This window comes from Pithys albifrons, chromosome 14 (assembly GCF_047495875.1).
Source record: "Pithys albifrons albifrons isolate INPA30051 chromosome 14, PitAlb_v1, whole genome shotgun sequence".
Taxonomy (NCBI): domain Eukaryota; kingdom Metazoa; phylum Chordata; class Aves; order Passeriformes; family Thamnophilidae; genus Pithys; species Pithys albifrons.
In genome coordinates this window covers 20,667,919-20,678,197 of record NC_092471.1, presented here as the reverse complement: position 1 = coordinate 20,678,197, position 10,279 = coordinate 20,667,919, and the positions used below count along the sequence as shown (strand labels likewise).

The 10,279-nt window shown below is 54.6% G+C and overlaps 2 protein-coding genes across 6 annotated transcripts in view; both read right to left on the bottom strand.

The window, feature by feature from the left end:
* Positions 1-863: 863 nt before the first annotated feature.
* Positions 864-6,800, bottom strand: LOC139678378 (NADH-ubiquinone oxidoreductase chain 5-like). The gene is made up of 3 exons (XM_071569161.1): positions 6,797-6,800; positions 4,101-4,261; positions 864-3,838 (listed from the first exon to the last, which is right to left on the bottom strand). The coding sequence occupies exons 1-3, from the start codon at positions 6,798-6,800 to the stop codon at positions 2,954-2,956; spliced, it is 1,050 nt and encodes a 349-aa protein (XP_071425262.1). The 3' UTR covers positions 864-2,953.
* Positions 6,498-10,279, bottom strand: part of ZNF185 (zinc finger protein 185 with LIM domain) — a 72,373-nt gene continuing 68,591 nt past the window's right edge. For all 5 annotated transcript variants that reach the window (XM_071569227.1, XM_071569228.1, XM_071569230.1 and 2 more), the window contains 2 exons: positions 8,571-8,669; positions 6,498-6,941 (listed from right to left, as the gene is read on the bottom strand). In XM_071569227.1, the coding sequence (XP_071425328.1) occupies positions 8,571-8,669 (99 nt within the window). In that variant the 3' untranslated portion in view covers positions 6,498-6,941. The remainder of the gene's footprint in view (positions 6,942-8,570; positions 8,670-10,279) is intronic.

Here is a 10,279-nt window from a genome sequence, read left to right as displayed (position 1 = left end):
TCTCTGGGCAGCCCATTCCAATCCCTGAGCACTCTCTCTGCAAAGAATTTCTTTCTGCTCTCCAACTTCAATTTCCCCTGGCAGAGCTTGAGCCCATCGTGCCCCCTTGTCCTATTGCTGAGTGCCTGGGAGAAGAGACCAACCCCCACCTGGCCAGAACTTCCCTTCAGGCAGTTCCAGACAGTGCTGAGGTCACCTCTGAGCCTCCTCTTCTCCAGCCTGAACACCCCCAGCTCCCTCAGCCTCTCCCCGTTTCCCCAATATCCCCCCTGCCCGAGGCCATTCCCTCTCCTCCTGTCCCTGTTCCTGGAGCACAGCCCGACCCCTGTCCTGGCTCCCCCCTCCTGGCAGGGATTGCAGAGCCAGAAGGTGCCCCCTGAGGCCCCCCAGCTCCCTCAGCCTCTCCCCGTTTCCCCAATATCCCCCCTTGCCCCTCCCCTGGCCCAACCTGAGGCCGTGCCCTCTCCTCCTGTCCCTGTTCCTGGAGCACAGCCTGACCCCCCCAACTCCCCATCCTGGCAGGGATTGCAGAGCCAGAAGGTGCCCCCTGAGCCTCCTTTTCTCCAGCTGAGCCCCCCCAGCTCCCTCAGCCTCTCCCAAACACTCAGCCCTGGGCACCAGGGCTCCCTCCCCCCAGGCAATCACAGCTTTATAGGGCAGGCAGAGTGAAATCTGTGGAGGACACCAGACTGCTGAGCCCACCCTGCCTTTGAGGACACCTTGTGTTGTGCTCCTGCTGCTGCTGCTGCCCCTCAGTGCCTCGGGTGGCTCTGGATGGGCCAGCAAGGGGCACAGATGGCACAGCCCATGAGCTCAGAGGGCACTGACAGGGGTGGGTGAGACACAGGTGAGGGAGGGACAGGTGAGCTAAGGCTGTTTATTAGAGCTGAGTGGGGTGGGACAATTCCTGCAGGAGACACGGAGCAGAGGGGAGACGGGGCAGAACAGGGACAAATCCTGCTCCCTGTGCACAGCAGGGACTCTGGGACCACCCAGGGAACTCTGGAGCCATCCAGGGAACTCTGGAGCCATCCAGGGAGCTCTGGGACCATCCAGGAACTCTGGGACCATCCAGGAACTCTGGGACCACCCAGGGAACTCTGGGACCACCCAGGGAACTCTGGGACCATCCAGGGAACTCTGGAGCCATCCAGGGAGCTCTGGGACCACCCAGGGAACTCTGGGACCACCCAGGGAACTCTGGAGCCATCCAGGGACTCTGGGACCACCCAGGGAGCTCTGGGACCATCCAGGAACTCTGGGACCACCCAGGGGCTCTGGGACCATCCAGGGAACTCTGGGACCACCCAGGGACTCCAGGACCACCCAGGGAACTCTGGGACCACCCAGGGGCTCTGGGACCATCCAGGGAACTCTGGGACCATCCAGGGAGCTCTGAGACCATCCAGGAACTCTGGGACCACCCAGGGAACTCTGGGACCATCCAGGAACTCTGGGACCACCCAGGGAACTCTGGGACCATCCAGGAACTCTGGGACCACCCAGGGACTCTGGGACCACCCAGGGACTCTGGGACCACCCAGGGATCTCTGGGACCATCCAGGGAACTCTGGGACCATCCAGGGAACTCTGGGACCACCCAGGGATCTCTGGGACCATCCAGGGAATTCTGGGACCATCCAGGAACTCTGGGACCAGCCCGGGACTCTGGAGCCATCCAGGGAGCTCTGGGACCATCCAGGGAGCTCTGGGACCATCCAGGAACTCTGGGACCATCCAGAAACTCTGAGACCACCCAGCAAGTCTGGGACCATCCAGGGAACTCTGGGACCATCCAGGGAACTCTGGGACCATCCAGGGAACTCTGGGACCATTCAGGGAACTCTGGAGCCATCCAGGGAGCTCTGGGACCACCCAGGGAACTCTGGAGCCATCCAGGGACTCTGGGACCACCCAGGGAGCTCTGGGACCATCCAGGAACTCTGGGACCACCCAGGAACTCTGGGACCATCCAGGGAACTCTGGGACCATCCAGGAACTCCGGGATCAGGGAATGGGGTATTTCTGCAGCTCATCTTCTCCAAGTGCACCTCTGGCACAGGCACTTCTGCTTTGGTGCTTTAAACAATCCCCCCCATGGCCTCAGTGGGGCTGGGACTGGTCCCAGTAACAAACTTCTGGATGTGGTTTCCATAAACCCTTCCCTGGGAGGGTGGGCAGGCCCTGGCACAGGTTGGGCAGAGCAGCTGTGGCTGCCCCAGGGTCGGACAGGGCTGGTGGGAGGTGTCCCTGCCCATGGCAGGGGTGGCACTGGATGGGCTTTGAGGTCCCTTCCCACCCATCCCATCCTGGGCTTCCATGGCTCTGTGATTCCTGATGCTTCCCAAGGGAAAACAGTAACCCTGGATGCTTTTAGGGCCCCGAGTTTGACTTCCAGGATTTGGTGCCCAGGATTGCCCCTGCTGGGCTGTGCCAGGGTGTGCTGTGCCCTGATTGTGCCAGGGGGTTGCAGATCTGCCTTCAGACACAAACCAGGTCTGGCCTTTTCAAAGGGAGCAGTGGCTGGTTGGGCTCTGAAGGTGCTCACAGAACACACCCTTAGATCAGCTCCTCAGTCCTGTCAATAAATACTTTTTTGGGATTTTTTATCCATTTCTGACTTTGTACAGTGATTTGTGGGCGTTTTTTAGGCAGCCTGGGAGCTGTAGAATATCTGGGCAATGGGCCACCTGGATGTTATTCTCAATTATTGTGATTTTCATGCTATTCAGGTGCTGCTCTGAAATCTGATTGCTGCAGTTAGTGCTCAAAAACTGAGCAACCAAAAACCCCCAAAAACTGAGCAATCAAAAAACCCCAAAAACTGAGCAATCAAAAAACCCCAAAAACTGACCAACCAAAAAACCCCAAAAACTGACCAAACAAACAAACAAAAAAACCCAAAAAAACCCAAAAAACTGACCAACCAAAAAAACCCCCAAAAACTGAGCAATCAAAAAACCCCAAAAACTGACCAACCAAACCAAAAAAAAAAACAACCAAAAAACCCCAAAACTGACCAACCAACCAAACAAAAAAAACCAAAAAAACCCAAAAAACTGACCAATAAAAAAAACCCAAAACTGACCAACCAAACCAAAAAAAAAAACCAAAAAAACCCAAAAAACTGACCAACAAAAAAACCCCAAAACTGACCAACCAAACAAACAAAAAAACCCAAAAAAACCCCAAAAAACTGACCAACAAAAAACCCCAAAAAACCCCCAAAAACTGACCAACCAAAAAACCCCAAAAAACCCCCAAAAACTGACCAACCAAAAAAACCCCAAAACTGACCAATCAAAAAACCCCAAAACTGACCAACCAAACCAAAAAAAAAAACAACCAAAAAACTGACCAACAAAAAAACCCAAAAAACCCCCAAAAACTGACCAACCAAAAAAAAAACCCAACCAAAAACTGACCAAACAAACAAAAAAAAAATCCTGACCAACCAAAAAAACCCAAAAATTGACCAAACAAACCAACCAAAAAAACCCCAAAAACTGACCAACCAAAAAAACCCCAAAACTGACCCACCAAAAGCCCCCAAAAACTGACCAAACAAACAAAAAAAAAATCCTGACCAACCAAAAAACCCCAAAAACTGACCCACCAAAACAACCCCAAAAAACTGACCAACAAAAACAAAAACCAAAAACTGAACAAACAAAAAAAGTCCTGACCAACCAAAAAACTCAAAACTGACCAACCAAAACAACCCAAAAACTGACCAACCAAAAACTGACCAACCAAAGAAAACCCAAAATCTGACCAAACAAACAAAAAAAAAAATCCTGACCAACCAAAAACCCCCAAAACTGACCCACCAAAACAACTCAAAAAAACTGACCCACCAAAAAAAGACACAAAAAACCCCAAAAACTGAGCAACCAAAAAACACCAAAAACTGACCAAACAAAAAAAAATCCTGACCAACCAAAAAACCCCCAAAAAACCAACGAAAAAACCCCCAAAAAACTGACCAACCAAAAGCCTCCAAAAACTGACCAAACAAACAAAAAAAAAAAAACAAAACAAAAAACTGACCAACGAAAAAAAACCCAAAAAAACCCCCAAAATTGACCAACCAAAACAACCCCAAAAAAACTGACCAACCAAAAAAAAACCAACAAAAACCCCCAAAAACTGACCAACCAAAACAACTCAAAAAAACTGACCCACCAAAAAAAGACACAAAAAAACCCAGAAACTGACCCACCAAAAAACACCAAAAAACTGATCAACCAAAAAAAAACCCCTCAAAACTGACCAACAAAAAACTCCAAAAACTGACCAAACAAAAAACCCCCAAAACTGACCAACAAAAAAAACAAAACCCAGAAACTGATCAAACAAAAAAACCCTGACCAACCAAAAAAAACCAAAAATTGACCAGCCAAAAAAACCCCAAAACTGATCAACCAAAACAACCCAAAAACTGACCAACCAAAAACTGACCAACGAAAAAAAAAAAATCCTGACCAACCAAAAAACCCCCAAAAAACTGACTAACCAAAAAAAAAACCAAAAAAACACCCCAAAAACTGACCAACAAAAAAAACCCTGACCAACCAAAAAACCCAAACCTGACCAACCAAAAATACCCAAAAATTGACCAACCAAAAACTGACCAACCAAAGAAAACCCAAAAACTGACCAAACAAAAAAAAAAAATCCTGACCAACCAAAACCCCCAGAAACTGACCCACCAAAACAACCCAAAAAACCTGACTAACCAAAAAAAAGACACAAAAAACCCCAGAAATTGACCAACCAAAAAAAACCCCAAAAACCCCAAAAAACTGACCAACAAAAAAAAAAAACAAACAAAAACTGACCAACGAAAAAAACCCCAAAACTGACCAACCAAAACAACCCCAAAAAACTGACCAACAAAAAAAACAAAAACCAAAAACTGAACAAACAAAAAAAGTCCTGACCAACCAAAAAACTCAAAACTGACCAACCAAAACAACCCAAAAACTGACCAACCAAAAACTGACCAACCAAAGAAAACCCAAAAACTGACCAAACAAACAAAAAAAGTCCTGACCAACCAAAAAACCCCAAAAAACTGATCAAACAAAAAAAACCTGACCAACCAAAAAAACCCAAAAACCCAAAATTGACCAACCAAAAAAACCCAAAAATTGACCAACCAAAACAACCCAAAAAACCTGACTAACCAAAAAAAAAACACAAAAAACCCCCATAACTGACCAACCAAAGAAAACCCAAAAAACAGACCAACAAAAAAACCCCAAAACTGACCAACCAAAAAAAAAAACAACCAAAAACTGACCAACCAAAAACCCCCAAAACTGACCAACCAAAACAACCCAAAAAAACTGACCCACCAAAAAAAGACACAAAAAACCCCAAAAACTGACCAACCAAAAAAAAATCCTGACCAACCAAAAAACCCCCAAAAAACCAACGAAAAAACCCCAAAAAAACTGACCAACCAAAAGCCCCCAAAACCTGACCAAACAAACAACAAAAAAAAACAAAACAAAAAACTGACCAACGAAAAAAAACCAAAAAACCCCCCAAAACTGACCAACCAAAAAAAAACCCAAAACTGACCCACCAAAACAACCCAAAAAACCTGACTAACGAAAAAAACCACAAAAACCCCCCAAAACTGACCAACCAAAACAACCCCAAAAAACTGACCAACAAAAAAAACAAAACTCCAAAACTGATCAACCAAAAAAACCCAAAAACTGACCAACCAAAAACTGACCAAAAAAAAAAAAATCCTGACCAACCAAAAAACACCCAAAAAACTGACCAACCAAAAACTCCCAAAAACTGACCAAACAAACAAAACCTGACCAACCAAAAAACCCAAAAATTGACCAACCAAAAAAAACCCCCAAAATTGACCAATCAAAAAACCCCAAAAATTGACCAACCAAAAAAACCCAAAAACGACCAGCCCAACCCAGCCACACCACCTGGACCATCCTGCAGGAAAGGAACTTCCTGGCCCAGCTGCACAAACCCAGTTTAAACTCTGCCTTGGTGAGGTCTGTGCCTGGGATGGGACTGGGTGTGCATACCCAGAATTCCTGAATGAAGAGCTGAAATGCCACAATTCTGGTTTTCTGGGGCTGCAGCACCTGCTGGAGGTTCCATTCTGGGAGTGTTTGTGCTGTCCATGATTCCCAGCAGTGGGAGGCACTGGGGCAGGACTGGCATTCCAGGGGCACTCCAGGGGAGCTCCGGGGGGAATGGATGGGGGTGCCCCTGGTGTGGCAGAGGTTAAAGGAGCAGGGAAGGGCAGTGTGGTCTCCCTGCCAGCAGCAGCACAGCCCTGCTGCCCACTGGGGGAGGCAGGGAGGGAGTTAAAGCTGGCACACCATCAGAGCACAGCAAGTCAGCTCCTGGAATCCCATGGACAGCACATGGAAATCGGGCAGGAGCTGTTTCTAGCCTGGCTTTGGGGGGGGAAAGAAGCAGCAATAGGTTTTTGGTAAGAATTCAGACCCTCCCAAGAACCCAAATTTAGTGTTTAAGGCTTCCTGTGCCCATGTGGCTGCTCCCACAGCCTGAGCTGCACATGGAAAGAAGGAAAATCCAGTCAGGAAAGGTTTGGGGCAAGCAGCTCCCACAGCCTGAGGAGCTCTGCCTGACTCCCAGTCAGCACTGGGAACACTGGGGATCTTCCTGCTGGTCAGGCCAGGCAGGGGGGTCAGCACCTCTGGAAAACCTCCTCTTGGAGGGTGAGGCTGCCCCGTCTCATTGCCATCCCCTGGGTGACAGTGCCACCTGTGGGTGCCAGGCTCACTCATGGCCACGGGGCAGGGAGAGGGAGGGGAGGGAACTGCAGGAGAGCAGGAGCAGGAGCGTGTTGGCCAGCCAGGAGCTGTGAGCTGAATTCCAGTGTGTGCTGTGGGCACTTCCATGGGCTCCCTGCCCAGCCCTGCAGGCCCCTGGAAGCAGAGAGAGGGCAGTGAGCACAGGGGTGGGTGCCACGTGGAACAGGGGGATGAGCACAGGGATGGATCCCACATGGAACAAGAGGTGGGGGTCACAGGGATGGGTGGAGGTCACAGGGATGGGTGGAGGTCACAGGGATGGGTGGAGGTCACAGGGATGGATCCCACATGGAACAAGGGGTGGGGGTCACAGGGATGGGTGGAGGTCACAGGGATGGGTGGGGGTCACAGGGATGGATCCCACATGGAACAAGGGGTGGGGGTCACAGGGATGGGTGGACGTCACAGGGATGGGTGGGGGTCACAGGGATGGGTGGGGGTCACAGGGATGGATCCCACATGGAACAAGGGGTGGGGGTCACAGGGATGGGTGGAGGTCACAGGGATGGGTGGGGGTCACAGGGATGGGTGGGGGTCACAGGGATGGATCCCACATGGAACAAGGGGTGGGGGTCCCAGGGGTGGGTGGAGGTCACAGGGGTGGGTGGGGGTCCCAGGAGTGGGTGGGGGTCCCAGGAGTCGGTGGAGGCCACAGGAGTGGGTAGAGGTCACAGGGATGGATCCCACATGGAACAAGAGGAGGGGCGTCACAGGGGTGGGTGGAGGTCACAGGGGTGGGTGGAGGTCACAGGGGTGGGTGGGGGTCACAGAGGTGGGTCCCACATGGAACAGGGGGATGAGCACAGGGATGGATCCCACATGGAACAGGGGGTGGAGGTCCCAGGGGTGGGTGGAGGTCACAGGGGTGGGTGGAGGTCACAGGGGTGGGTCCCACATGGAACAGGGGGATGAGCACAGGGATGGATCCCACATGGAACAGGGGGTGGAGGTCACAGGGGTGGGTGGAGGTCACAGGGGCAGGTGCCACGTGGAACAGGGGGATGAGCACAGGGATGGGTGAAGGTCACAGGGATGGATCCCACATGGAACAAGAGGTGGGGGTCACAGGGATGGGTGGGGGTCACAGGGGTGGGTGGGGGTCCCAGGGGTGGGTGGGGGTCACAGGGGTGGGTGGGGGTCACAGGGGTGGGTGGGGGTCCCAGGGGTGGGTGGCACAGCCCTGCCAGCCACATCACATGAGGGGCACATGGAGCAGTGAGGCAGGAGCCCCTTGCCCTCCTCCTTGGTGTCTCCTGCCCCCTCCAGACAACCAGACAAAGCCAACCCGTGTCCAACCCACTGCCTGCTGGTTTGCTGGCAGTGCCCAACTCCAGTTTCCCCAAAGGTTTGCATCTCAAAGGATCTTCACCTGCACCTGCCACTGAGGTGCTGCCTCCTTGTCAGGAGTGTGACAGCTCTGAACCACCCAGGTCAGCCCAGGGCACAGGGAGGAGCCTTTAATCACCTCCAAGAGGACTCTGTGCCTCTGAGGGACATTTCTGTCCTCACTGGAGCCAGCCCCTGCCTGTCACCCCCAGGGAAGCACCACAGCCAGCTTGTCACCAAGTTCTGGTTTCAGCTGAGACACCTCAGAGCTCGAGTGTGTCCCCAGCTCATTCTGCCACAAAGTCACTTCTCCCACAGGAGGATCTCTCAGGGTTTAAATGCCCCTCAGGGAGTGAGCTGTGAGCTCTGCCCCTGCCACCCTGCTGGCTCCAGGAAAAAGGGGCCCTGCAAACTCACCTAGAAGAGCTTCTCGTAGCACTTGTCACAGTGGACAATGTCACGGTGGATGAAGATTTTATCCAGGAGATCTCCCATTGCTTTGTGGCAAATCCCACACTGTCCAAGGGAAAACAGGGAGGTTGGACACCCAGTGAAGGCAGCAGGGAGAGAACAGTCTGGGCAGCATTTTGTGAGGGGTGAGGACGTGAACTTGGAGGCTGAGCTTTCCTGCAACAGCCAAATGTCCCTGCAGCCTCTTCCTGCCACCCTCCCCGTCCCTCCTGCCACCCTCCCCGTCCCTCCTCCTGCCACCCTCCCCATCCCTGTCCTGCCACCCTCCCCATCTCTGTCCTGCCACCCTCCCCATCCCTCCTCCTGCCACCCTCCCCATCCCTCCTCCTGCCACCCTCCCCATCCCTCCTGCCACCCTCCCCATCCCTTCTGCCACCCTCCCTGTCCCTGTCCTGCCACCCTCCCCGTCCCTCCTGCCACCCTCCCCATCCCTCCTGCCACCCTCCCCGTCCCTCCTCCTGCCACCCTCCCCGTCCCTGTCCTGCCACCCTCCCCGTCCCTCCTCCTGCCACCATCCCCATCCCTCCTGCCACCCTCCCCATCCCTGTCCTGCCACCCTCCCCATCCCTGTCCTGCCACTCTCCCCGTCCCTCCTCCTGCCACCCTCCCCGTCCCTGTCCTGCCACCTTCCCCATCCCTCCTGCCATCCTCCCCATCCCTCCTGCCATCCTCCCCATCTCTGTCCTGCCACCCTCCCCATCCCTCCTGCCACCCTCCCCGTCCCTGTCCTGCCACCCTCCCCATCCCTCCTGCCACCCTCCCCGTCCCTCCTCCTGCCACCCTCCCCGTCCCTGTCCTGCCACCTTCCCCATCCCTCCTGCCATCCTCCCCATCCCTCCTGCCATCCTCCCCGTCCCTCCTCCTGCCACCCTCCCCGTCCCTCCTCCTGCCACCCTCCCCGTCCCTCCTCCTGCCATCCTCCCCGTCCCTCCTGCCACCCTCCCCGTCCCTCCTGCCACCCTCCCCCGTCCCTCCTGCCACCCTCCCCGTCCCTCCTGCCACCCTCCCCATCCCTCCTGCCACCCTCCCGGTCCCTCCTGCCACCCTCCCCGTCCCTCCTGCCACCTTGGGGCACAACTGTCCCCTGGGACCTGGGGGCACACCCAACACTGCTGGCAGCTGCCCCAGTGCCCAGCTGCCCTGTCCAGTGCCCAGATGCCCCAGTGTCCAGCTGCCCTGCCCAGTGCCCAGCTGCCCTGTCCAGTGCCCAGCTGCCCCAGTGCCCAGCTGCCCCAGTGCCCAGCTGCCCTCCCCAGTGCCCAGCTGCCCCGGTGCCCAGCTGCCCCGGTGCCCAGTGCCCACCTGCCCCAGTGCCCAGCTGCCCCAGTGCCCAGTGCCCGGTGCCCAGCTGCCCTCCCCAGTGTCCAGTGCCCGGTGCCCAGCTGCCCTCCCCGGTGCCCAGCTGCCCCAGTGCCCAGTGCCCACCTGCCCCAGTGCCCAGCTGCCCCAGTGCCCAGTGCCCGGTGCCCAGTGCCCAGTTGCCCTCCCCAGTGCCCAGCTGCCCCAGTGCCCAGCTGCCCCGGTGCCCAGCTGCCCCGGTGCCCAGTGCCCAGCTGCCCTGCCCAGTGCCCAGCTGCCCCAGTGCCCAGCTGCCCCGGTGCCCAGTGCCCAGCTGCCCTGCCCAGTGCCCAGCTGCCCCGGTGCCCAGCTGCCCC